General features: G+C 47.5%; 1 protein-coding gene across 2 annotated transcripts; it reads left to right on the top strand.

Annotated features, from left to right (window-relative positions):
- KPNB1 (karyopherin subunit beta 1) lies at positions 1-26,421 on the top strand. 2 transcript variants are annotated; one of them, XM_075116642.1, is made up of 22 exons: positions 1-348; positions 648-706; positions 3,800-3,982; positions 5,423-5,623; positions 7,251-7,403; positions 8,512-8,571; positions 8,900-8,989; positions 9,414-9,524; positions 11,124-11,225; positions 12,416-12,640; positions 13,063-13,254; positions 14,607-14,737; positions 15,969-16,116; positions 17,145-17,216; positions 19,552-19,696; positions 21,782-21,864; positions 22,491-22,598; positions 22,857-23,000; positions 23,111-23,216; positions 23,571-23,685; positions 24,286-24,447; positions 25,069-26,421. In XM_075116642.1, coding segments are annotated over exons 1-22 (2,631 nt in total). In that variant the 5' UTR covers positions 1-308; the 3' UTR covers positions 25,070-26,421. The 2 variants fall into 2 exon arrangements, with proteins under 2 accessions (XP_074972743.1, XP_074972742.1); XM_075116641.1 differs by lacking the exon at positions 25,069-26,421 and having other exon boundaries at positions 24,286-24,451.
- Positions 26,422-27,819: the final 1,398 nt, after the last annotated feature.

Below are 27,819 nucleotides of genomic sequence, written 5' to 3'. Positions count from 1 at the left end.
CGGCGGCGCGGGGCGGCGGGCCGCGGTCGGTATCCCTCCGCCGCCCGCCCCGCTCGGTGTGCGCGCGCGCGCCCGCTCCGCTCGCGCGGCCCTTTTCTCCCTCCGCCGCCCGCAGCAGCAGGAGCCGCCGCCCGCCGCCCCCCACCCCGCCAGGCCTCTGCGCGGGACCCCTCCCTCCGCCGCCTCCGCGGGGCAGGCCCCGTCGTTCTTCCCTTCCCCTCCCTCCCCTCCTCCGGCCCCGGCCCGCCCCGCTTTCCCCCCCCCTCCCCTCCCCTCTCCGCCGGCGCCGGAGCCGCCACGCCGCCGCCATGGAGCTCATCACCATCCTGGAGAAGACGGTCTCACCGGGTAGGGCGCGGCGGCGGCCTGAAGGAGGGCGGGAGGGAGGGGAAGGCGGTGGGTAGGCCGCGGTGGGGCCGGGCAGGGCGGGGGCCGCGCACCCCTGGGGCGGCCGAGGCGGCGGCCCCGGCCCCGGGAGGGCGTGGGCGGCGGCGGGGAAAGCCGCGGGGAGGGAACCGGCGGGGGAGGCCCGGCCGCGGTGTCCGGCGGCGGCGCCTGAGGGAGGGTGGTTGGGCCCCGCGCGCCCGCTGACTGACGCCGGTTTTCCCCCAAACCCCCCCCCATTCCCCTCCCCCGCCTTTCCGCAGACCGCTCCGAGCTTGAAGCGGCGCAGAAGTTCCTGGAGCAGGCGGCCATCGAGAACCTGGTGAGCGCCCGGGGACGGCGGCGGGGCCGGGCCGAGGGCGGTGGGGCCGCGAACGGGGCCGGCGGCGGGCGCTCCCCTCCCCCCCCCCGCCCCGCCCGGCCAGGCCGAACCGCCATAGAGCGCAGCCTACCCTGCCCGCGCCCGGCCGCTGCCTTCGGCCAATGGCAGCGCGTCCTCTACCTCCGCTAGCCAATCGGAGCGCGGCGCCGGGGAGGGGGCGGCGCCGGCTGCGGGAGCGGCCGCGGGCCATGTGCGGCCGCGGCCATCGCTGCCCCGGGCGCCGCCCGGCCCCGAGCCCCCGGCCCCCGGCCGGCCCCGCGGGCAGCCTTCCTCCTGCCCTTACTTCTCCTCCCCGTACCGGCATCGGCCTTGTGGCCGCCGCGCAGCCTGGGCGGCGGCGGGACGGGAGTACCGGAGCGGCCCCGGAGCCCCGCCGGCCTGGGGAGGGGGGCGACCGGTGGGGGGTGAGGGGCTGGTGGCTTCACCCACGAGCGAAGGGAGGGGAGTGCTGCTGGGCACCGGGGAGCTGGGCCTGGAGTTCTCCCCGTGACCTTAAAAAACGGGAGGGGGAAAAAAAGGAAAAAAAAATCCTGAGGAAAGGCATAAAAGGAGAGAAAAGGGAAAAAAGAGAAAACCCAACCCGTGTGTCATCCATGTGCTGGAACGGGAGTGGCGCGGGGAAGTTGAACTCCCCACGTCGGATGAGGATTTTTGCTTAGTCAAGGTGTGGTGCCGCAGCTGCCCGGCGGTCCCGGGAGGGGACGGGTTTGCGGTGGCGCTGGGCCACGGGGGGGTGTCAGCTCCTGGCGCTGGGGCCGTGGGGGTGTCACGCATGCGTTACTGTCGCGAGCAGAACCGGCATCTTTCAGCTTTTAAGCAATTACAGACACCGGTCTGCACTGGTGTGAGCTGGGAAAGTCACAGAGTCTTTATTTCTGTTGCTCCATTTTAAGGTGTGTGAAGCATCCCTCAGAACCAGAATTGACGTAGCCTTTGTGCTAAATGTCGGTTTTGAGTCAAAATTCTCTGAATTGCAGTTTGTTAAATCTTAGGATCTTCTCGATTAGCCTGAAGCTTCCTGGGCTGTGTTATGTGAGGTGTTTCGGGGCGATGTGCTTGAGCTGCTCGCGATCCTGGGTTTCAGGCTTTTACAACAGCTGAGGGATAACGCCAGTTTTTCAAGGTTTTGTTTATATTTGCTGCCTTGCGAGAGCCAGGTCGGGGAAGTGGAGCTTACGCCAGGGCTGCGGTTTGTGCCCTTGTGTGGGATGGGGACGTGGAACGGTCCGGCCATGGGAAGGGCAGGGGTTGAGTAGCTCCACGGAGGCTGTGAGGGCAGTTAATGGCTCGGCTTTGCAGGAGGATGAGGATGAGAGGTTGAGGGCTGTTCCCATCGCAGTACAGGGTGCCTGGGAAGGGGTAGGAGACACGGGGTCGAGCGAGAGGTTCTGTGCCCAGGGCCGCAGCTGAGCGCCCAGAGCTGGGAGTATCTCCCAGTTAGTTAATGGAGATGCACCCGCAGAGCGGCTTGTTCTTCCTCATCCCCTCCTCCTCCCCGTAGTTAATTTAGACCCTTTTCTGAGATTTTCATTGACACTTCTGTAGGTGTGAGAGCTGAGGTCATATGCATCTGCATTTGCTTTGAGCCTCAAGTCTGGAACGCTTAATGTGACGCTTCTCATTTTGAGCTAGAATTATTCTTAAAGCTCCATGAAAAGACCTTTTTATTTTTTCTGCTAATTTATGAGTGGAAAATCCAAGGGTGCTGCTTCATCCTTGAATTTTAGTACAGTTTTTTTCTCAAAGGTGGCAGCAACACTTCTGTTTTGTTCTGTGAACTTTTTTTGAATGGTTTCCCATATTCGATAAAATTGGTGTATAAAACGTGAGCAGTCTCGATGGTTGGGAAGTGGTTTAGTGTGGTGTGTTCGTAGGGGTTTTGCCTATTGCATTAAAATTGCAGAGTATCTCTAACGACTTGCGCTCATCAGTTTAAGTTGTCCCACGTTTCTGTTTCCAAATTTCACAATTTGTTGAGCACTGGGGAGCCCGGCTAAATATTTTTTTGAAGAGCTGCGCTTGGTCACTGAAGACATGGAGTCTAAGATTTGTTTCTGTTGAACTTTTAAAGGGAAGTCAGTTTTAAAAATGGCTTTTTAGTGCCCTAAAATCTTTGTATGTATCCTAAGTTCTGTTACAGAGATCACAGAGATGGGTAACACGTAACTGGACGTTAAACGTTTTCAGGAAAACCACGGTCCTGCTTGGTGTGAAACAGTTTCGGAAACGGCACAGCTGTTTCCACCGTTTCCTAGAAAGGTTTTCTTAGTAGGCAAAATGCTTTATAAGGCCAGCGAAATGAAAAAGCTTCGCTGCTGAAACTTTAGCTGTATCTAGCACTCAGCGGAAGTCTCTGAAATGTAAAGCTGTCAAATGAGGAAAGGGTTTAAATGCGGAGGCACTTCTCACTAGCTCTCACCAAAAGCAAGTGGCACAAATGCCATGTATTTCTCTCCACGTGTACGTGCTTTTGGAGCGGGGGGAGGTCTTCATATATGTCTATGTACCTTTGATTGCAGAGAAGCAAGTTTGTTATCTTGCAAACTTATTTGTAATGCACCACAGGAGCATCTGATTTTGCATTTTAATAATTCCTGTGTTAGATTATGGTTTGGGTGTTTGCCTTGAAGCAAGGAAATAAGCAGCAGAGAGTTATTCTTCACCGTGTTTGATATCCATCCAGAAAATACATATCTTGGCATATGACCTGAGTAGTTTATTTAAAGGAACGCATAAAGCAGGCAGGAGCACGGAAGGTAACAGTCTCTCAAGTAAGCTGAAAAAAAAATCCAGCCGATCGATGCCTACTTACGTCACTTTCCAGCGGTTCTAATTAGGAGCTTAACGCCCGTAATCTCGGGGTAGAGCCGCCGCCGTCGCGCGGCGGTGGCCGTCCGCAGTCGGCCTGGGAGAGAAGGAGCTTCAGCGAGTGGTGGTCTCGTTTTGCTGGGTGAATGGGGACCATTTTTGTTGTCTCCCCCCTCGTTGGCGGGGCGGGGCAGGCGCGGGTGCTGAGCCCTCCTCTCTCCTCAGCCGACCTTCCTGGTGGAACTGTCCAGAGTGCTGGCAAACCCCGGCAACAGCCAAGTTGCCCGTGTGGCGGCCGGCTTGCAGATCAAGAACTCCCTGACGTCCAAGGACCCCGACATCAAGGCTCAGTACCAACAGAGATGGCTCGCGATCGACGCCAACGCCCGCAGGGAAGTCAAGAACTACGTAAGTTTTGTGACTTTTCGTTCTCCGCCTGTTGTTTTCTCGCGGGGGTGGATGGGCGATGGACGTCTTGTCCGTCCTTTCCCACCCGGGGAGTCTTCTCTTGGCCGGCTGCTCCCTTTCGTGAGGCAAGCGTCGTCATCGTGCTCGCTTGGGTGCTTTGTTGCATGTAGACTATTTAATCGGTGGAATTATTAGGGTAAAAAACCAAACAGGTATGAGGCTGCTGCTTTTAAATTCACACCTGTAAATACATTTACAAGGAGCCTCTGAATAGTGATTGCAGGAGCTAATGGGCATGGCTTCCCCCCTGGGTGACTGCAGGTGGGCTGGGGTTTGCTTTTTCTTATACTTGAACAGCTGCCTCGACTGTTCTACAATCCGCATCAACATCGTTGAAGCGTTCTCCGTGTCTGAACGCATACGTTTACACGAGGCCTAGCGAAATTTAAGAGTAGAATATGGTAAAAAATTTGTAAGTTCCAAATAGGAAATTCTATTCTTAAATTTTTGTACAGTTGGTGAATTTGCCTGAGGACTCCTTTGTTCTTTGATAGCTACAGTTCAGGACTTGCAGTGGCAGAGCTGGCAGCTTACTGTTTTTTGGCTAACGGGAACAAAGGTGCACTTGGATGTACGCAGCATTTTGTAGATGATACAAGTTGGCCATACTTCATGTAACGTTTTTGTGTTAATCGAAGAACAAGGTTGCGCAAGTGATGATGATACAACTTTAATCTTTTATTTACATCGATGAAAGCAAAAGGGGAGCATATACTGTTAACAGGAGCTGTCATATTGTCATGTACTGGAGCTTGCAAAACCAGTTTATTACTGTTTTCTGTCCAGTACCTTTAGAAATACAGTATTTGTTGGGTGGGTATATGGAAAATGTAGATGTATAACTGGAAATGGTGAAACAGATCCGTGCCCTTTTTTTTAAAGAAACAGTTTTTTAAGTATTAAAAAAAATAAATTATTCTTTTGATTGCAATTAAACCGAAAGAAAATTATTTAGTCCTATTCAGATTATCTTGGCATAAACAGTCTGGTATTTGGGGGGTGGAGGGGGTTTAACCACAATTTGTTTGGCTTTTGCAATTTTACTTTATAATACGAGCCGGGAGGAATTGTTCGGTGAGTCACTGCTGCGCGTTATGGCGCGTAGCATTGTGTATGGGATTTAAAGGATGTGGCAGAAGTACGTGTAATCACACAGCTCTATCTCACTTCCTGAAAGGGGCAGCCATGGCCAAGTTCATTTCAAACATTATTTGTCCGTGGTCACGGCCTCGTTTGCAGCGGGAGAAAGCAGAACAAGCAAACGGCTTTAGTGGGGAAAGGGGTGTGTTTGGAAAAACATCACGCCAAGGCTTCGGTGGGAAGCCAGCGCCCGGCTCTCTCTGGTGACATCAAACCATCGCCTGCTAATCTCTCCCGCAGGTTTTGCAGACGTTGGGGACAGAAACATACAGGCCCAGCTCAGCCTCTCAGTGCGTGGCTGGCATCGCATGTGCGGAGATCCCCATGAACCAGTGGCCCGAACTCATTCCCCAGTTGGTAGCGAACGTTACGAATCAGCACAGTACGGAGCACATGAAAGAATCGACGTTGGAGGCCATTGGGTACATCTGTCAGGATATCGTGAGTGTATTTTAAGTATTATTGCCCAGCTTCTCCCCAGCACCTTTTCTCTTCAAGCCTCCCCTCTCTCACACCTCTGTGCCTAGTAGGCTGTAATGCTTCCTTGCGGTTGTCTTTTAATACCCGCGCGGAGCATGTCTCCGTGCTGACAGAACGATGGGCAGTAAACACGCACGGGTGGTGTCTGAAAGGACTGACCTGCTTTTGCAGCACAAATGCAGGTCACCTCTCGTAAGGTGCAGATTTAAGTCTGTATGTCGCTGCTGTCCCGTGATGGTGAGGGGTGCCCTTATGAAACTTCAGCTGAACGTCTCATTGTGCAAAATGTTATAGACAATGATAAGCGTTTGTCTCCTTTCTGTGCTGGGGAAACCTGACAACTACCTTCCTCTTGCCTGAGGAGTGCCTTTATTATTGATTTTGGAATTTTTGATGCACAGGCAAGAGTATGTAGCTCTTTGAGGCACCTTCTACAGAAGGTCTCATGGTTATAGCGGTATAGTTTGCTGTATGGTGACGTGTTGCATCAGGTAGCTGATGTGGACTGCTTGCAAAAGCCCTCCGCACTGTCTGACCTGCCGCTGAAAAACAAAATGAGCTGCTGCTTTTTTGGTGCCGCTGAATGCCTCCAAGGATGTACGTGCGGCACATTGCTGGTTGAACCTCGGTATAGCGAGGTAGAAAGAGGAATCTTCTCTTTGGTGCTTTCCTCAGGCTGCAGGGGATTGGTTTTACTGGGGAGGTCAGTTGCTTCATGGAGGGTCAACGAAACAAAAGAGGGAACATACACTTGCGTGGGGGGAGTGCTCTGGGTCAAGCGTTGTTGGTTACGTGTCCGTGCAAGACTTGGGTGCGTGTTGGTTGTTTCTTCGTGACATGTGTCGTTGGCCTCTGGATTTTTGGATGCCCTGGCTTGCTGGTCGGGTATTTTGTAACCAAAATTCCTTTTAGAGTTTTGTAGTTTGTCAGTTACTTTGTGACACGGTTTGTGACTAGTTTGGGAATCTGCTGCTGGATAAATTCTGATCTAACAGTTAATACAGTTACTTGGGGATCTTGCAGTCTTTAAATTTAACCATGAAGAAAAATTAATCTTTAGTCTATGTTCACAGCTTTATTCTCTAAGCCTTGAGTTACCTGTCAAGTAACCTGTTAAGTAAGACCTTGCTACTGGTCCAGGCAGTATATTTTTGCCCTTTGTCCAAAAAAGATTGGCAACTTTACCGATGAAATTAACTGCAACTGCTGGCGTAGACCTCTCCCCCCTATATAAAGGAACTGGAAAACAGTCAGTGTTTTTTTACTTGCTTATTGAATGAAGTCAAGCAGTCTGAAGCTTGTTGAACTACTGTTTGAAACAGTGGAGTTTATTTGGCATTTATCACCTGAATATCTGGGGTATTTGTGCTCGGTTCAGTCTTCTCCTTCCGGTCCCAGAAGCTCTAAAGACATAATGGTGTACGGAGTCCTTGTACTTGCGTTCTGGTCCTCCCATTGAACAAAGAGCTTCTGGGCCTTAATGTCTTAAAAATTCTGCTTGTAGACTTCAGGATCGAACTCTGAGGTTGCTTTAAAATACGGAGAAGGTTGTTCAGCTGGCAAATAACTTCATCAATATTTCTTTTAGGATCCAGAGCAGCTTCAGGACAAATCCAATGAGATCCTGACAGCCATCATCCAGGGAATGAGAAAGGAAGAGCCCAGCAACAATGTGAAGCTAGCAGCTACTAATGCACTCCTGAACTCTTTGGAATTCACCAAAGCAAACTTTGACAAAGAGGTGAGGGGGGTAACGATTCTTGGCCTAAAATCCAAGGGCTGAATCCACGGTCTGTGATGAGAAATCATGCACCACGCTGAATTTTGATGCATAATTCTCTTGCAACTGAGACTTGGATTCGTTTCTGTAAATCCGGTGTGTTCTTGTTGTAATGCAAAAATACTGTGGGAATCTTCAGAGATTCATCAATGGAAAGGAAGCATCGTTGGCTTTTTTTGGATAAATTTGAACTAACCTTAGAGTTTAGCCTGTTAGATGATCTGCTTCCTAATCAAACTCTATAATGCTGCTGTAAGAGTACAAGCTTGGATCAGCACTTTCTTTCAAGTGGTGTGGCAGCAATCCAGATTTAACTTTGCCTCTGCAAATTGTTGGGGGAGGAAGGCCTGTAAGAGCCTTCAGAATAGGGGCCTCGGAATGAGAGTCTTTTCAGAACAGAGAAATCTATTGATTTTTCTTTTCCTTCTCGGATTAAGCCTATCCTCTAGGTCTCTACCAGGGAGAGTATGCGGAAGATGGAATTAATATTGAACCTTCAGCTTAGAAGGTCTTTTACTGAAAACTTTCCCTAGTCACCCGTTCGGCTGATGTTGATGGGGATCAACTGAAGTCTTTCAGAATTGGAGATGGGAGGTGCACAATCCATTCAGACCATATTTCTCTTGGGCTTCAGTGCCGTAAATAGCCTGGGCATAAGTCTGTTCCTTCCCGCTAAAATGCAAGTATGCAGGTACTACCCCTCAAGAAATTTATGTCCTGACTTGAGTTTTGAGGTTTCTTGAAGCAATTGCTGAAAGGCAGTTCAGAAAACAGCAGGGGTTTTTCTTTCTCCCCCTGAAAAGCTAGTGTCTTTAGTTCTGCTGTATCTTTCTCTTTTGGACAGCCTGTTAAGCACTTTTTGAAACGGAAGCTTGAGATTCCTGTTTTGGAGAAGAAATGATTTAAAATACTGCAGTGAACAGTAACCTGCACTGTCCCTTGATCTTTAGAAGTGCTGCATGAGTGACTGTACTAGTCCAGACTCAAAATTCAGCCTCCATAGGAAGGGCTGCAAAGACTGTCATGCTTTTGTAAGGCAGTTCTAATGTTCTTTTATTTCTCCTTCTAGTCTGAAAGGCACTTTATTATGCAAGTAGTCTGTGAAGCAACGCAGTGTCCAGACACAAGGGTGAGTGAAATTAAATGCTTGATTTGTCTGCACCTTTTTGGGGAAGCTGACCAGAACCTCTAGCACCAACAAACAGTTGAAAAGTGTTACATGAAAGAAACAGTATTCTGTTAAATGATTGGCGCGTATGTAAGTACTCAAGCAAAGTGAGTTTCATACTTAAAGTGATAAGCATTAAACTACTGGGAGGATTTATGTCGCTTGTTGTGAAAGACCTTGTTAGGTATGGAGTAAACATAAATCAGCAGAAAGCCTGGGTTGTTAATCTGGCTATGGCTGTGCTTGGTTTTCAAAGGTCACACCTTTGGTCCATTTTCTACTCTGACAGGTACGAGTGGCTGCCTTACAGAATTTGGTGAAGATAATGTCCCTTTATTATCAGTATATGGAGACATATATGGGCCCTGCGCTTTTTGCTGTGAGTATGGGGTTTCTCAGATATAGCTGTCTGATCCTCCTGTACTCCTTTGTCCTAATCCAAGAGGAGTTGTTTTCCTAGGTTCCAGATTTGTTTTTCTTTGGCTGTGACTGCACGCTGTGAATCCCTCTCTCATAGCAAAATCTTTAATACCAGCGTCGGCTGTTTCAGACTCGAGACTCCAAAAGTCAGGACAATGCCGCTTGCTTGACTTGCTCCGCAGTCCTCCCGAGCTGCTGATAGATAGCTGATAAACTTCTAAATGAGGAGATTGTCTTCAAGAACAGTAACTCTTACGTGGCGTCCTATTTCAGACAATCTCGAATCCTGTACCAGTTGGCCAAAAGTTGGGGCACATATTTCAGGAGGAATGACTTGCTGAAAGGTCCTTTTTCTCCCCTCCTTTTCTTTCATGTTTCTAAAGATAACTATTGAAGCAATGAAAAGTGACATAGACGAGGTGGCTCTACAGGGGATAGAGTTCTGGTCAAACGTCTGCGACGAGGAGATGGACCTGGCCATAGAGGCGTCTGAGGTGAGCTCGCAGACAACCACTGAAAAGTGGCGCATGCCTGCGACCGTGTTCGGGAACGCTGAACTTGTCTTTGAACCGCATCTGAAAGTCCTCCTCCCGAGTGGGATAGCGTGGAAGGGCCCGTCTGAGCCCCTTGTGCAGCAATCGTGGGTCCAGGATGGGACATCACGCGCCGCTCTGATGCGATGTGATGCACGTCTGTAACAAGCCGAGACCTGCGGCTGCACAAAGTCCGCGAGGCTGGTTGACTCTGCGGGTGTTACGTGCGCTGCAGGCATCGGCACAGTGTTGTGATACTCAGTTTTTTAGCTGCAAGCTTGGGTACTAGGAGCTGTCTTACCCAGGGCTCAGCTTTGATTAATTTATTCTGCCGTTCAAGGTGAATGTGAAGCTTGTAGCTAAGTTTGACGGGGCCGCCATTTGGAATTCCCTTTAATCACTTTTTGGGTTATTTTCTAGGCTCTGTAGCCTAATGTAGAGGTCTTAGGTTAGCTTGAATATAACCCCTTTTGATACTAGATTAGATTAGGACGAGCTTTTAAGTGAGCAAAATGGTTTTAGTGCCGGCCTGGCTGGGAATTGAAACCACTTGAGATGACGAGTCTCTGACAGGTTTGATGAGAACGCGCTGTGACATATAAGTGCTAGTTTTCTGCAAACGGTTCGTGACAGCTACCTGATTTCTTTGTAGCATTCCAAAGTCAACTCAAGCTCCTGTGCAAGGTTAACCTAAATGTGCATTAAGCACGTATACTAGGCACAGCGTAATACCAGAAAATTCTCAGTATCATGAAGATCTTTGAGCTGTTGCTTCATTAAGCCACCATCTCGGATCGTTGAGGTGTATGTTCCACATTGAAGAGAGGGCATTTCTTGAATTACCTGCTGCCTTGGAGGCCTTGTGGACTCTGTTACACTGACATGTAAGATTTTGGGGCGTGTTACAGGCACGAGCAACATAGTCCTACCCCAGTGCGCAAAAAGATTGATCACGTTCTATACAATACATTATTTATGAGTTAAGTATAAAATTACGGGATGAAATAAAAGTAATCATTATCCCTTACAATGGACGGAGCTGGAGATGAATCTGGGGTATTGTTCTGCATGCAGATGCTGTTTGCATAAATTAGCTGCAGAGATCAATAATAGCTTAAACTTTGAAGGGCTCTAGATGAATCAGATCCATCTTTAAAAGCAGCTAAATATATATTTATGTTGAATGCCCAAAAAGCAAGGATAGCAAGGATAACAGGACAGTCAGTAGCACGTAGGTTTAGTTTATATGCTGAAGACCTTTTGCTGCTTCTTCTTGGGGTCACTTGTTAATTATACATAGCTGCAAACTGAAAATATTTATATTTTTACCTTGTGTACATGCTATGCGTGTGTGGAATGGCAAATTGAACCGGCTTATTGAATATTTAGCTGGGATTGGTGCAAGGTGTCCTTGAGGTTCCTGTGTGTTATGGTAACTTAAAGTTTGTGTTGGGAAGGGGAGGAAAGCATGCCAAAGAGAATTTGTGTCTCCTGGAGTTCATATTTCAGACCTCATGCCTGTATAGCCACTGAGAATCATTTTGTAACCTTTTTTTCTAGGCAGCAGAGCAAGGAAGGCCTCCAGAGCACACTAGCAAATTTTATGCGAAGGGAGCACTACAGTATTTGGTCCCGATTCTAACACAAACATTAACAAAACAGGTGAGTTGCAAAATCCCTGCTGCATGTCAGAAACCGTGTGCTCTGCCTGCTTTCACGTTCTGGGACAGTGATGCTACTGTGGCGTGGAAGAGCAAGCTCCCCTGCTTAGGTGACTTCTTGGTATGGTTGGTCCCAAAGGTGCTTTACATCCCCTCAGGTAGTTTTTAATGGTGCAGTTATTCAGAGCACCTGTAGTGGCAGTCCTTGGTCTGTGAGGAGACATCATGCACCACTCTGACTGAATGATGCATTGCTTTTTAGGGCTGAGACCGAGAGACTGCACGCAGAGTAGTTTTTGTGCTGAATTCTATTAACGCGTGCTTGTATTTGTGGTTTTGGAAGAGGTTTGATAGTTGTCCATATTCCTAACGAAATGTTTGTGAAGTTAAAACCAATATACAGTCTCTGCGTCATTAGAGATCCAATTTCTGGAATTCTTGAGCTTTACTTTTTGCACTGTGAAGTCCATGTTTATTTAGCAGCTATTAAGCACTTTACAGGGACTTGTTTGGACTGTGTTTCACAGTCTAATAAAAATTAATGGAATCACTTGCTACAGCAAGTCTAATTATAAAATAAAACTGTTAATTAAGCCATACAGGACAGAGTTCATTTGGCTTACTGCGGTGAACTGGAGAAATTCTCGGTGCTCTTAGCAAATCCAGGGAGTTGTTCCTCTGTTTTGTATCGCTGTCCACTTGGATGCAGAGAGTTAAATTGCAGGAGGTTCTAAAGTGCTTGTTAAATCAGGAAAGATAAAACAGATAAGAGAATCGCAGGTACACAGCTTCAAAGGAATTTGGTGAGTGGCTGAGCTAACGGTGGCGGGGGTGGGGAGAAGCTATTTAATTGGTACAGCGGCCGCTCTGCACGGAGACGGCATGGATCAAAGGAACTAAATCTCAACTTAGATGAGAGAGAAGCAGTTTGGAAGATGTATGAGGCTACTGTAGGTGTGTCAGTAAAGAGCTAGCAGCCTTACACCAGGATGGAAAGGTACAGATGATGCAAGTAACTCAGGTTGCCTCTCTGCCAGAGATGTAGCTGGTACTGCCAGACCTGAATTAATTTCTAAATATAACACCTGGTAATACGACAACATTACTTGCAGTAAATCCAGCAAGATGCCACTGCCAGTGAGCGGTAAGGGGTGTTTTCCCCCAGACTGACCAGGGGTGCTGTTCTCCTAGGATGAAAATGATGACGACGACGACTGGAACCCCTGCAAAGCAGCAGGAGTCTGCCTCATGCTCCTGGCGACCTGCTGTGAAGATGACATTGTTCCTCATGTGCTGCCCTTTATTAAAGAACACATTAAAAATCCAGATTGGCGATACAGAGATGCAGCTGTGATGGCTTTTGGGTGCATTTTGGAAGGACCAGAGCCTAACCAGCTCAAACCACTAGTCATACAGGTAAGATTCATTGTGTTTTCTTGGAGGCTTGTAGAGCAAAACCTTTCTGATTTATGCAGAGGAGGATGCTTGCTTTGCACCTTAATCTCAGGAAGAGCAAACAGATGCTACCTTTTTATCATGTTTTAGAGAGATTTGGAGGGCCCAGGGCAGGCAGTTTGGTTACACAGCTCTGAGTCACAGGGACATGCAGGACTTCAGAATACCTGACTCCAGATGCATCAGTTCTCAAGCCTTTCCTCCTGGGAAATAACTTTATCAATCTTAAAATACAAGAAAAATGGCCTGACTGGATCTAGACTGTCCTCCCCAGCCTATCACTATCTCATCGGGAACACATTAAAATCAGAAATAGTGGCAAACCCGTATTTCCATGTATTGCCTTTGATCACATCTTTCTCCTGACTGCAATTATGTTCTAGGCAATGCCAACTTTAATAGAACTAATGAAGGACCCCAGTGTTGTGGTTCGAGACACGACTGCTTGGACCGTGGGCAGGATCTGTGAGATGCTTCCCGAAGCTGCCATCAATGACGTTTACCTCGCTCCACTGCTGCAGTGTCTGATGGAGGGCCTGAGCGCTGAGCCCAGAGTGGCCTCCAACGTGTGCTGGGTGAGGCAGCCCCTTCGCTGCTGGACGTATGATTAAGTTTCTATCAACAAGGGGAACGCAGCTCATATTCGTATATATGAATAGACACACACAGGCATATATATACACACACATACATATATATACTCACACACTTAAATGGATTTCAGAGATGACTCGTGGCTTAGTCATCCAGCACACCCAACTGTTGTTAACTGTAAGTTATCTCGAGTCTGGTTTGTGGCTCCGGTAGGAAAGAATAAAGGAAGAAATGGATTTCTAAGGAGAAAAAAATGCCCATATTCACTGAGTGTAGAAGTTGCCTTTGGTTTGAAAATGCTGTGGAAACTGTCCTCGCTAACAGGTGTGGTGGCTGTTTAGAAAAGACATGCTGGGATTTAGCTTTTGTCTTGAGGGCAGCTGGATTGCCTCCTTAATCTTAAGGGAGAGACGAGATGTCTTGTTTCCCATTACCTAAGCCTGCTTCTGCAGCGGTTCCAGCACTAAATTAAGGAGTGTGAGATTTCTGTGTTCACTTAGAGCTGCAGCCCCTTGGGTTGCCTTGATAACTTCAGTTGTAGTATCGTCTTGATGCATGTCTACTACCAAGTGGCATATCTGATCTTCCGCTGTAAAAAGGATGTGTCCCTTAACTGCCTTTTAAGAGAGCTGCTCAAAAAGAATTGCACTAGAGATGAGTATTTGCACGTCAAAACAAGTCTTAGAAATGACAGGATTAGTTCTCTTCATAGTCCAGAGGTTTGAAGACTTCAGTCAGGACGGAAGCTTTTCCACAGCAGTTGATCCTGGCAAAAGTCCGTGTAGCTGTGGATTTTGCCTTCTGAAGACGATGGCTGCTGTATGTTGTTAGATTGAAATGAAAATGAGGAGGCTTTCAACTCTTCTAATCCACCTGTGTCTCAGAGCAGGTACAATTGCTCTGCAGCTGGGAATTTGAGCGGTCTGCAGCCTTGTCTAAACCAGGATTTTAACTTGTGATGATGATGCTGGATAGCGGGTAGACTCTGTTAATACCCCGTGAGGTTCAAGCAATCTGCCTTTATTCGCTTTGATTCCTGACAGCTACCGGTTGTCGAGACCAGTAGCGCTGTGCAGACATTTGACTGCAGACGGGGTGACTGCCTTGCGTGTTAATGTTATGTTTTAAGTCTCTAAAATTTTCACCACTGTTGCACTGAAGTTCAGTGCATTGAACAATGAGCTGTTCATGAAGGGAGTTGTTAGTCCTGCACACGTTTGGGGTTTTTTTTGGGGGGGCTGTTTAGTTAGAATGAAAACCGTTGGAATATAGGTTTCTGCACTTGTCAGGGTAAGCTCATATGTGTAATAGCTATGGTTCTTCTGTGTTTCAGGCCTTCTCTAGTCTTGCTGAAGCTGCCTATGAAGCTGCAGATGTAGCTGATGATCAGGAAGAACCAGCAACCTACTGCTTATCCTCTTCGTTTGAGCTAATAGTTCAGAAACTTCTGGAGACTGCAGATAGGTAACGCTAAACCGGCTGGCTTAAGCTCTGCAAAGATGCCTTTTCTGTTGTTGTTGTTACTTCAGACTGCTGGCTTGCTCTTTTCTTGCAGCTTAAATCTGAATGGCGTTTTTATCAGAACCAGGCTTTTTTCGTACCAGAACTGGGCTTTTTTGGCACCATGTGGAATATAGAATGCTAATCCCCAGGAAGAAAGCTATTCACACAGAATAATTTCTCAGTATTTTGTCCGTATCTGCTTTTAGTAAGTCTGGGGTTTCCTCCAAGAATGCCTCTTCCATGTTTTACTTTGAAGTTTCCGAGCACAGTTGAAGACTGTGTGCATCTTTGTCCGGTAGTGATAGGACTCCTCAAGGTTGGCTGCAAGGCCACTGGATAGTCAGGGTTGCAGCAAGTGATAATTAGAAGTCTGTGCGTATCGTACAGTTCGTTTTACTGTGATTGTTTCATGCTGCGGTTGTGGCTGTAGCGTTGCATCCATTCACATTAGCACCAGGTACTCCCAGGAGAGCTGAGGACCCAGTTAGGCTAGATACTGTGCTTTCCCCAACTAAGCTGAAATATAAATAGACGAGGCAAAATATTTTCTCACTTCTACAGATGCAAAAATAAGGGTAATGCTGAAGTCGTATTCTGCCTTGAAGGTCGCATAGATCTTGACAGCTCAGAGTTCAATCGTTGGATCAGTTCGGTCGTCAGTGAAGCCTTTTGCTGCAGGACTTCTTCTTAAATGGTGTCTCTGTCTGAACAGTTCAAAGTCTAAACTCATCCCATATAATTTACATCCAACCAGAAGCGTAGTGTCTAGCTCAAGGCTCTGAAGTCCATCAGTCATCTTAGCGTAGATCTCAGCTGTCTTTATTTCAAATTTAACACCCTCACCAACATCTCAGAAGGACATTAGAGCGCTGGTAATGTATGCTGCCCACCTCTTGAGACCGTCTCTTCCCAGGCAGGATAACGGCACGCTGGAAGATGTGGGTCTGAGGCTTTTTCTGCTCCTGTACTTGCTGCCAGCGACTGAAGATATTGGAGGTCATTAGTGAATTAAAAAATGTTCCAAAAGTGGCTTCACAAATTTCATTTACTTTCAGGTCTTGGAATACAGGAATGCAAGTACTTCTGCTTGTCACAACACTAAAGTTCAGCTGTTACCAATTTACTTAAAAAAAACTCTGCTTCTAAGCAAGCCTGAGCACTGAGAGCTGCAAATGTATTCCTTCTGTTACAGGCCTGATGGACACCAGAATAACTTGAGGAGTTCTGCATATGAATCTCTGATGGAAATAGTGAAAAACAGTGCCAAGGACTGTTACCCTGCTGTGCAGAAGACAACTCTGGTCATCATGGAACGACTTCAGCAAGTGCTGCAGATGGAGGTAGGTAAAGCGGAGGTTTAAACCCGCTGTTACGGGTCAGGGGTTTAAGGAAGCTCAGTAGGTGCGGTGTTGCTGTTGTGCCGTGGCTTCACCTGAGGTATAAAAATGAGGTTTGTTGCTCACCCATTATTGTACAGTATAATGCATTTTTATTATTTTTATAGATAGGTAGATATATTAAGCTTCTGAACAGTACGTCTTGTCTTAAATTTGAAGAAACACATTTTCTGGGAGTGCAGCACAGCCTGGGATCCACCTGGCAGGAGAGCAGCTCTGTGGGAAGGGACCTGGGGGTCCTGGTGGGCAGGGAGCTCAATATGAGCGAACAGTGGCTGCTGCGGCCGAGAAGGCCAACGGGATGCTGGGTTGCATCAAAAAGGGCATCGCCAGCAGAGAGAAAGAAGTCGTCACCCCGCTCTACTCAGTACTTGTCAGGCCACCCCTGGAGCGCTGTGTCCAGTTCTGGTCCCCGCTGTACAAAAAGGATGTGGCCAGGCTGGAAGGGGTCCAGAGAGGGGCTACCAAGATGATCAGAGGACTGGGAAGCTGCCATACGAGGACAGGCTGGGAGAGCTGGGTTTGTTCAGCCTTGAGAAAAGGAGGCTCGGGGGGATCTCATCCCCATGTACCAGTGCTTAAGGGGCAGCTACAAAGAAGATGGAGACTCCCTTTTTACACGGAGCCCCATGGAGAGGACAAGGGGGATGGACACAAGTTGCTCTTGGGGAGATTCCGATTGGACACGAGAGGGACATTTTTCACAGTGAGGACAGTCACCGTTGGAATAATCTCCCCAGGGAAGGGGTTGGCTCGGCCACACTGGACACTTTAAAGATTTGGCCGGACAGGGTGCTGGGCCATCTTGTCTAGAAAGGTTGGACTAGATGATCCCTGAGGTCTCTTCCAACCTGGGATTCTGTGAAATATTTAAAATTGAACCCGTGCAACTCGCAGTGCTGTCAAAATCCCCTGGGTTTGCACAGACTGCGATGCAGGCTTTTCACGTGTGGGGTTTTGTTCTTTTTCAGTCTCATATCCAGAGCACTTCTGATAGAATCCAGTTCAATGATCTTCAGTCTCTTCTCTGTGCTACTCTACAGGTAAGTTCCTGTCTCTGCATTGTGGCTATGGGAAAGAGGCAGTTTTAGAGACATTTCTGTGCCCTGGAGGATGCTGACTTGGTCCTGTTGATGAGATCTGAGTGAGGAAATGGGATCTTGTATCACCTCCCACATATCAGCTGGGACACAAGGTTCAGAAGGCTTCAGTAGAGTACGACTTACAAAATTCGGGGCAATATGAATAAAGAACACTGCATGCAGCACGTTAAAGATTGTGTATGCTTTGAGATTGGTTCTTATGTTAGCTACAGGCTGAACAATCGCTTTGGTTGGCACAGACAAAAAACTCTAACAACTTTAATTTGTTCATCTGCCTCTTGTAGTTGGTGTTCTTAAAGTGGCACTAGTTAAAATGCACCGAGTGTCCTTGAAATTAAACATCTGGTAATAACAGCCCGTGTGACTTGGAGTACTAGCACATTTCAGTTCCTTGCTTACTCCTACGAAGTCCACTGAAAACAGCCACTTTTTCTCCCCTGGAACTGCTCAGGAGTTTGATCAGACCATCCTCAGAAATACGTGATGTTTGATATTGAAGCTTTCCTGCAGGAAAGGGTGGTACGTGCTGTCATTCCTGGCTTATTAACAGTTACGAGGAGCTGCTTTAAAACTCTGCAGACGTAGATTCGGCATCAACGCAGCTCTGTGCAGCCTGGGGAAGAAGGGAGTGTTTTCTTCTGGAGCTGTGACAGAGTACTATTAATCTGAAATAAAAGCAGAGCGGAGTGTCTGTACTCGGATTTATTCCATCGTTGGGTGGTGTTACCTGTTCCCTGCAGCTTGTTTCTTCCACTCCTATTAGCCCAGGGAAGGGAGCCTTTTCCTCGCCCGCAGGTAACAGCCTGTTTCTATCACTTTTAGCTTCTCGCTCTCTTAAGCGAGGTTAGGAGGTCTCCTGGGTGTTGTCTCCAGGTTGTTTTGAGAAATCATTAACTTCATCCTTCTTGTTCAAAAGCCCATAGCGTCAGCTGTTACTTTCACTCTCCAATTTTCAGGGTAATTTTTCATATAATGGGTAGATGGGAATAATCTGTCCTTACGATGGGCCTTAATGGGGAGAATTCAGTATCTAGACTCTCTCCTTTTAGCACAGTGTGATCGCTGATCTCTTTCAGGACAGCTCTGCCTGTGGGAAGTGTAATACAGGTGGAATTAAACTGCTAGTTTTAATTTGTAAACATGTGTTTCCTCATTATCGCAAAATATGAACCTTAAGTATTTACAGTAGTTGCAGCAGATACTTAAATGCCACTAAGTAAAAATCAGGAGGGAGATGATTTCCAGCGTTCCATAGTCAAATATACTACTTTGTTACATAACTTTTCGCTTCTGCTGGAAATACAATTATGAACATCCAGCAGAGGAAAAACATCTGTTAATATTTAAATGGAAAGAGAAAATCAGGACCAATTATTTAAACAGTCAAAGTCAATCTCTTTGGAGTGACTCAGTTTGACGAATCAGGCTTGAAATAATTGTTTTCCTCTGCAGGTTAAGGAATCAGCCTTTTTCTTTTCATAGAAAATGCAAATTTATTTTAAATAAGGATACGTCGAAGCCGTGTTCTGCAGTTCACGCGCTGAAGGGGATGGGCAGAGCTGTGCAGTGGGAGCAGAGCGTCGGTGAAGCTCAGGTGTTTACCTGGGGTGCTCCCTTGGCCCCTCTGCTCCCTATAACGTGCTGGGTAACACAGAGCCCACGTCCGCACCCCAGCCTGCTCTGCTTGTGTGCAGGGCTGCCTCTGCTCTCCAGAAATTGGTTTTGCTTTTCAAACACCTCAGTGCTAAGCATGTTTCCGTAAACCTGTTTTGCATTGGTTGTACCTTGCTTTATTCTGTCTTCATCCTGGGTCGGGAGGTTGGACTGCAGTTAGCAGTAAGGACATTCTTAGGTCGGATTTCTAAGTTTAATTCTGTGGTTTAGAAGCAAAGCTTATGGACAGCCCGTACTTGGCAGTAAGAGATTGCAGTCACGTTGCTATGATGGAAAAGGGCTTTTTTCTATAGGGCCAAATTTGGGCTGGTCACAGTTAATGCCAGCTTACAAATGGAAAGCTGGGAGAATAGCCTATGCAGCAGGAAAGGTAAATTCAGTTTGTTCTGTAGCTGGAAAATTGAATGCAGCTAAAATGAATGAGACTTTGCACTTGCACTGACGAAGCATATTTTTGCAGCAACAGAGTTCAAACAGCGGCTTCCCTTTTAGCAGCCCAGTGTGGTCACGAGTGTTCAGAGCTAGCGCAGGAGATGTAAAGGCGCGATGCAGCCTTGCAGAGATGGAAGCAATTACCATCTCTTTCTCCGTTCCCACCCAGAACGTCCTCCGGAAGGTCCAGCACCAGGATGCTTTGCAGATCTCCGACGTGGTGATGGCATCCCTGCTGAGAATGTTCCAGAGCACGGCGGGCTCGGGGGGCGTGCAGGAGGATGCCTTGATGGCAGTCAGCACCCTGGTAGAAGGTCAGTCTTGCGCTGCGGAACAGGGTTGTGTTCGGGGGGAGGCAGAGCTGGGACAGAACTGGTTTGCTTCCTTCTCTGTTTGACTATATAGTGAAAAACATTGTTAGTTCCTGGTTTTGCCTGAGGTATGGTTTTGACCACACATCTCACCACATCTATCTGTGAAGCTCTCACACTGGCTGGTTATGCTAGGTTGTGTTTTGTGACTGAATGGTGCGTTTTCCCTTAGAAACGTAGCTACCATGCAAATTCTCCCAGGAAAAAAAACCCTAGTGCTTCTCGTACAGTGCCCAGCACAAGGGGAACCTGGGTTCCTCGTGCTGCTGCAGAACAGATTTAACGTTACCTTAATGATTTGGCAGTGCCAGGACTCCACCGTCGTCATCCAGCCCTCCCCCGTGGTGGTGACCCTGCCCGGCCCCATCCTCAGCTCCTTCCCACAGAGCACCGCCGTGGGATCCTCCACCTCCGCTGCCGTTGGCAGCATCCTCAGCTCTCAGGGAGTGCCCATCTCCTCCGGGGGCTTTGGCCTCTCTGGCTTTGGCAGCGGCTACTGCGGCAGGAGCTGCCTCCCCTGCTAAAGCTGCTGGCGATGGCCCTGGGGAAGGCCGAGTGAGGATCTCCCCAGGGAAGTGGTTGACTCGGCCACGTTGGACACCTTCAAGAGTCATCTGGACAGGGTGCTGGGCCATCTTCTTTAGACTCTGCTCTCCTAGAAAGGTTGGACTAGATGATCCCTGAGGTCCCTTCCAACCTGGGATTCTGTGATTCGTACTTGCTGCTGCCCGTGACCCACGGTTGTCTTGCGGAGTTTTGTCAGTGGTGGGTTTGCGGTCATTGCTCTTGTTTAAAAGAAATTACAGAGGCAAAGATCAGCGTTAGAGTGGGTCAGAACGGGGGAAGCAAAATCAAATTTGGGTTGTGGTATTCCAGGCACTTTGAGCTTCGTGGTTCAGGTGTAGAAGGCAGTGGCTGTGGCATCATCTGGAGCTCTACGAACACGCTCTGTTGTCAAATGCTACGTGTGAGTGTGAAGGTTGAGGTGCTGATGAAAGTCCGTGTGTTACCTCATTGCCTAACGTCCCTGCCCTACCTCCAGTAGAAGCCATGCGTGGTTTAGAAATGGGTCTTCAGGGAGATCAGTTTGTAAGGAGGCTTGTTTGAGTCTTCGCTTTTTCCTGAGGGTGCTACCCTGGCTAGCCTGCTGAGGGTCTGAGCAGGCGACAGGGCCTAGTTCTAGCAGAAGTACAAGCCTGATTGCCCTGAGAACACATGACAAAGAGCAGCAGAGTTAGTTTCGGCTTTTTGGAGTAGCCCCTTCTTACACTAGCGTGTTTTGGAGAGCAGGTCTTTGGTGGGTGCCCCTCTGGTCTTGGGAATGTTTAGCGGAATTGCCTGAGGAGGCTGGGAGGCGAATGAGAAGGTTGAGTGGGACCATTGCAAGCTAACCAGCAAGTAAAAACGCAAGTGTGGAACCTCTTGGGACAAAGGCCTTCTCACTTTTGGTTTGATAAGTCTGCATGCACAGTCTTAGTAATGCAAGTGACTCGGGGAAGGTAGGAGTTAGCAGAGAAGACCAGAAATGTTTTACCTGAAATACTGTTTAAATATAAACATACCGAGGAGTGCCCTGCCTGAACTGTGGGGCTCCGGGGAGGCCGAGCAGCTGTTTCCAAAATGAGGCCGTTACAGCTGTTAAGGCAGTGAAGCGATGTGAAAAGGCGTAGAGTTCTCAGCTGATGCAAAGCAGCGTAGCAGTGCTGAACCCTGTCTGAAGCGGGCCGCCGTGTCCTTCTGATGGGTCTGCTCAGTCAGATCTTAACATCCTTTCTCAGCACAGGAGGGGCTTGTCTGTCTTCAAAGGCCTGCGAAGAATTGAGCTTTTTCCAATCTCAGTTTAGCCCGGGCGGACCTATTTCACTGATGCTCAGTTTTTGTGTGAGAATCAATTTGTCGTGCTTCTGTGGAACATACAGGCACTGGTTTTGGGTGGAATATAATGGTGGGTTTCTGTTTTGTTGCATTCCAGCAAACGCATCGTAGGTGGGGATGTTTTTCTCTAACGAGAATATTTTCTGCGCACAGTCTTAGGTGGAGAGTTTCTGAAGTACATGGATGCCTTCAAACCGTTCCTTGGCATTGGACTGAAGAACTATGCTGAGTACCAGGTAGAGGTCAAACCAGGCAGCCTTGTGTTCACAATTTCTAAATTCTCATCTGCTCACAGATGCTGAGTTCAGCAGGTGTGCATCTGTAAAATACCACAGCTTCTGGTGATGAAACAAAAATTGGAGCCCTGTAGACTTTTCTCTAATTACTGGCCGCACGCACAAATTTGGACTCTCTTCTGTTTAATTCAGCAGAAGGCCTTCATTGACTTGACACCTGTGTTTTCACGGTGGCTGCATATTAGTTGGCCTTGATGAGGAAAGAGGTTGCTACTGGCTGTGAATTTCCATTAGACAGTCACGTCGTGGTACTCGCCGTGGGGTGGATGTTTTAGACCACCCGGCTGCTGAATTTGGTCGTGTTTGTTCAGACCAAGTACCTGTCTCTTTGGCATCTGGATCTCTTGCCCTCCCCCTTGGTGAAGCAAGCTCAGGTCTTTGCAGCTTTGTGATAGAAGTGGTTAACGAAGCAGGGACTTGTCGGCTGCTATATGAGGGTCATTATTCTTGGTAGTTTAATGGCTGCAGACTCTCACCACTACTTAGTGCTTTAATAAGCTGAAGCTGTAAGAATAGAGTGTGGAAGACTGACTCACTGGGTGGGTGTCTTGCTGTTCTATTTGCAGGTTTGTCTGGCTGCAGTGGGCCTGGTTGGTGACTTATGCAGAGCCCTGCAATCCAACATCTTGCCTTTTTGTGATGAGGTTATGCAGCTGCTCTTGGAGAACTTGGGGGTGAGTGTTTACCTTCTCATTAGCCAGTTAGTAACAGTTGGCTTGCACACTGAGAAGAAAGTGGGAGGTGGGAGAAGCAGAAGTGTTAGGCATGCCCTGAAGATCTTGTGTTTGACAACTATCTTGCTTGCTATTTGAATGGAATCCAAACTTATTGGGGGTAAGGATTTACATTTCCAGCAAATATCTTGATTTATTAGCTCCTCCCCCCTTAAAAAGACGTGCAACTGAATGTAATGGTGCTGAAAACTCTTCCAGAATGAAAACGTCCATAGGTCTGTGAAGCCGCAGATTCTCTCGGTGTTTGGCGATATTGCCCTTGCCATTGGAGGAGAATTTAAGAAGTACCTAGATGTCGTACTGAACACCCTCCAGCAGGCTTCCCAAGCGCAGGTCGATAAGGTAGGCCGGTGGCGCGCACTCCAGTTCCTTCATTAAAATCACAACCGAGCAAGGGCTGTGCACGCGTCATCGGGGCGTTGCTGAAGTGTGCCTTCCCCTTGCCTTTCCAGTCTGACTATGACATGGTGGATTACCTGAATGAGTTGAGGGAGGGCTGCCTGGAAGCTTACACTGGCATCATCCAAGGACTGAAGGGAGACCAAGAGAACGTGCACCGTGAGTACTCTGTCCTGCCGGGGTGTTTCTGTGCCTGAAATGACAAAGGGAGATGGGAAGGACTCTGGACAAGCTGCTTCGCGGTGGTTGTCACCTCCGTGGGCATATCCGTGTTCGTTCCTGCCTGCGTGGGGGTGAGCGCTCTGCCGCCGTGAGCAGGGAAAGCGTTCAGAGCCCTTCGCTGTGGTTCCTCTTCCTCCGGCAGCGTTTCCCCTCCCTATCTCAGCGAGCTCTTCTGGGATCGAGTTCTGGCTGTCGGGGTGGTGGGGGGGTATGTTGGAAGCCCTTTTAAAGGACAGACTATTAAACAGGAACTGTGTTTCACCCTGCTGTGATAAAGCTGTTTTCTTTCAGCTGATGTGATGCTGGTGCAGCCCAGAGTAGAATTTATTCTGTCTTACATTGACCACATTGCTGGAGATGAGGATCACACTGATGGAGTAGTGGCATGTGCTGCTGGACTGATAGGGTAAGCTTCCCGATCCTATTTCAATCGCCAGCACGCTTGTTAGGTAGAAATCTTTGTACCACAGCCTTCATATTTGAAGCTGCATTTTTGTGACTGAAGTATTTAATGTCAGTTCTGGGTTTTTTCAGTCTAGTGTTGGATGTTTAACCCGAGGTGTGAAGTGGTTGGGCAGGTGAGATCCTTTAACTGACAGGGTGAAAACCAGTAGGTAGAAGTGAAAGTTGGGCGTGTGTTACAGAAATTCTAGATGGAGGATTTTGCAAGGATGACCTGGGCTTAAAAACAAAACACCCCACCCTCAGTTCCTTGGGTACGAGGAACGCGGGTCAGGGTGTTTTAGTCTTTCCTATTGCGTTTAGGGAGAGCCGATGGGAACATCGGGGAGATCAGTCTTTGGACAGGAGATTGAACGTCTCCGGTTAGTCACAATTTCAGAAAACTGTTCAGCTCTCCTCCTGCTGAAATTAGTGACCATATGCAGCATTTTAAAAAGGACATTAGCTGTGAGTCAGATTTCTTTTTGCTAGCAAGAGCCGATCGGAGTGGTACTGGCACATCTGTTTGTGGCACTCAGCCTCAAAGCCTCTCTTTCTTCTGCAGGGATTTGTGTACAGCATTTGGAAAAGATGTACTGAAATTAGTAGAAGCTAGACCCATGATACATGAACTGCTAACTGAAGGAAGAAGATCCAAGACGAACAAAACAAAAACCCTCGCTACCTGGGCGACTAAAGAACTGAGAAAACTGAAGAATCAAGCTTGGTAAGGGATTACACCCACCTCCTTTTCATGTTGCATAATTACGAAATTGGCTAAACTCCTGAGTCTGAAAGAGATGCTTCACAAAAGCCTTGTTCTCTAGACGCTTGTTTCTCATTTTTTCCTGTAAACAAGCCCCATCTGTGGTCTTGTCTATCAGAACAAATCCAAACCGAGACACAGGGCGAGCTGCTTGGCTTTCGCAAGAGCAGCTGCAGGCCGGAGGGCCCTGACGCCGTGAAGCGGTCACCCTCGCTAGTGGGGACGGTCCCGCGCTGCTCCGCACGCGGTATCATTGAAGCCCATTGACTCCTTGGTCCTACTCGGAGTTCGAGGAGCCGGGAGTCGGGCTCGATGATCCTTGTGGGTCCCTTCGGCTTTGCGATACCCCGTGGATCTACTGAAACACCTTTTCAGAGGAGCAGATTGTAGAGGGGGGCATGATGGTGTATCTGCGCTTGGGAGGATGAGTCTGTTACAGCTTTGTCACCCCACCTTGAGGTTCCTTAGCGTCCCTATTATTTCTCTTAGTCAGTTTTTTCCCCTTACTACTAGTTTTATCTCCCAAATATGGGGTTTTGTGGCGTCGGGGGGTGCTTTTTGATGGACCCTTTTTGCTTGCAGATCTGTTACCATTGGGATGACACCTGAGACCCCCACTGGAAATCTCCAATCTTTTGAAAAAACCCGGAAGTGAGGAGTGTGCACGGATGCTGAATGTTTGGGAATGAGAGGATGAGTGAGTGAGGCTTGAAACACACCACATTGAAAATCCCGCCACGGCAACAGCAGCAGCGCCGTTAGCGAGCTGAGCACTGACTTGCGTAGAAAACCTGGCATCGGCCATCTTCGGGAAGAGGGAACGACCGATTTCTGTCCACGTAACGAGCAAGTCTCTTCTTCCGACAGACCAGGACTGGCTTCTCTGTCGTGGCCGGCGCAGAAGGGGAACGGCCGGTTTGGAGGAGAGGAAACTGGGTTCAACTGTGGTGCTCTTTGTCTGAGGTCTGGCTTTGGCTGCTGGAGAGAGATGGAGCCTGGGTCTCCAGCCGCCCGCTGTAACCTTTGCCGCACGATGCTGTCGGTGCCTGGGATAAAAGGAAGGGGTGAAGGATTTTCAGTCTAGGAGTGAGTGTGTGTGAATGAGGCGGTATCCACATTCTCAACTTCAAGTCATTGCAGTTTATCTTTTTCCCAAAAATAAAAGGGTTAGCTGTTGCATTTCATAAACTAACCGAAGTTCAGTCTACTGATGCAGCATAAGAGATGTAAAAAAGAGGAAAAAAAAAAAAAAAAAAGAAAAAAAAAAAGGAAAGTCGCTCTTTAGGGCTTCTTATTTTAGGGAAACACTGACGAATGTTCAGAGCTCCCGTTCCGAGTGACGCTTTTCATGATCTCGTTTCATCGAAGCGCCTTTCCTTCCTTAATATTGTTCAACTGTGAATGTAGAAATGGAAAAACAAAACTCTCGCGTTAGAGGGAATAGAAATAAATTGTCGAACACGATTTCAGGCTTAAAAAAAAAAAAAAAAACCAACAAACCAAACACAATAAATAACAAACGTTAAAGTGCTCCGAATTGGCAGTGAGAACGCAAAGGGAAAGATCTCTCCTGACTTGTACTGTAGCAGCCCGAACACCCACAAAAAATTGTGCCAAAGAGTTGAAAAACAAAAGAAAACTTCAGGTAATATTTTGGATTGCAAAATGAGGATAAATTCAATGTTCAAACAAAAAAAAAAAAAATCTGATAAAATGCCATTTGGAAACTGCTTGGCCTTTTGTGCTCTTTATTTGATCAAATTTAATGTGGTTATTGGTCTCTTGCTGCACTTCAAAAACAAAAAAAAGGAAAAAAGAAATTTATATAAAATATATATATACTGACTTGAGCTTACACAAGACGGCACTTGTAAAAGGTTATATTTTTCCACTGCAGTTGAAGATTAATAAAATGGTGTCAAACATTCCCCAATACTTCCTTTTTGTATTCTTGGTCTTTCCAGTAAAAGGGGAACCCATTAACGATAACCTTATTTTTTTTTTTTTTTTTTCAATAGAGTAGTAACAGTCTGATGGGCAACTCGGCAATGAACTGGCTGTTTGCTGCTTCCCCAGCCACGCAACGTCTTCTTTTCACGTGAAGGATCAGAATCTGTTTCCCTTCCAATGAGACTTTTGCTTTTGAGGAATAGTCCCTTGCTTACCCCTAGGTTGTCAGCAATAAGCCAAGAAAAAAAAAAACAAAAAACAAACAAACGGAGGAGGTGCAGGGTTGTGAGACTATTTTTCATTTCATTTTTTATTAATGCAGCTGTTGATACTACCAGCATTCGAATCTGCAGTTTAACATGGGCATTTTTAAAAGCTGCTTGTGGGAGGGAGAGTAGAAAACCTTAGCCAGTATTTTTTCTTTTATTTTCTTTTAATTTTTCTTTTTTTTTTTTTTTTTTCCTAAGAAGCAGGCAAGGATCTGCTTTATTCCCCAGTTTCCTTTTCCCGGTCTGATCCTAGGATCCATTACAATGGAGTCCACTTTCGTTGCCCATCTGCACTGCAGCATCCACAATAGCTCTTGTACAGGGTATCAGATATGTGCCTTTCAGTGCTGGGTTCAGATTGCAGTCGAAGTGCCGACTTTGAACCAGTGTACAAAAAAAAAAAAAATAAAAAAAATAAAAATAAATAGAAAATCCCAGGTGTTTAGAGGAGAGGAGGAGCTCTGTGAACTGGGAGAGCCAGCCAGCTCCGGAGCACGGACTAGGGAGAGGCCTGGGTCACGTTTCTAGTAATGCCTTTTCTTTTTATTTTGTTTCTCGAGGTGGGGTGGGATTTCCTAAAAAAAAAAAATTATAAAAAAAGAAAAAGCCATTCCTGAAGTTGGGGAGGGGGCGTGGAGGGAAGAAATCTGATCATTCCTCAGTGCTACCTGTTTCTGTCCTGTGTGGCTGTTCAGCTGTAGACAGCAGGAGAATAAAGTACACTGAGACAGTAGTGGAAACAAACCTTGTGTCTGTCCTGTTTGTGTTGGGGTGGGGTGGTTTTTTTTTTTTCTGGTTTCTCATTTTTGAGGGGGGGGGGGGGGGGTTTGTTTCGGGGGAACCAATTCTCCAAAGTAACTGCAGCGGCGCAGGCTTTACGTGAGCGGCGTGAGCAGGAGGCGCTCCATGCCTCCCCTCCGCCTGTTACCCCTAATCCCGTCACCGCTGGCTGGCGAGGGAGGGCCAAACGCTGATTTTATATACTCTCTATTTTTTTAAAAGCTGGTTTCACTGCTTGGCAGATTTAATTAATAGAATAAATCCTTGATTTTTTTTTTTTTTTTTTTCCTTTTATTTTTGAAGCACCATTTCAGCATTAGAATCGGAGCCTGCC

Source organism: Phalacrocorax aristotelis, chromosome 23 (assembly GCF_949628215.1).
Source record: "Phalacrocorax aristotelis chromosome 23, bGulAri2.1, whole genome shotgun sequence".
Classification (NCBI taxonomy): Eukaryota; Metazoa; Chordata; class Aves; order Suliformes; family Phalacrocoracidae; genus Phalacrocorax; species Phalacrocorax aristotelis.
The sequence above is the reverse complement of the archived record's forward strand: the minus strand, read 5'-3'. Positions and strand labels throughout refer to the sequence as shown.

Coding starts and splice junctions, on each gene's coding strand:
- KPNB1 (XM_075116641.1), top strand. CDS start 309: ATGGAGCTCATCACCATCCTGGAGAAGACGGTCTCACCGG. Junction 9,525..11,123: donor TGGCCATAGAGGCGTCTGAG/GTGAGCTCGCAG, acceptor CTTTTTTTCTAG/GCAGCAGAGCAAGGAAGGCC. Junction 23,217..23,570: donor AGACCAAGAGAACGTGCACC/GTGAGTACTCTG, acceptor GTTTTCTTTCAG/CTGATGTGATGCTGGTGCAG.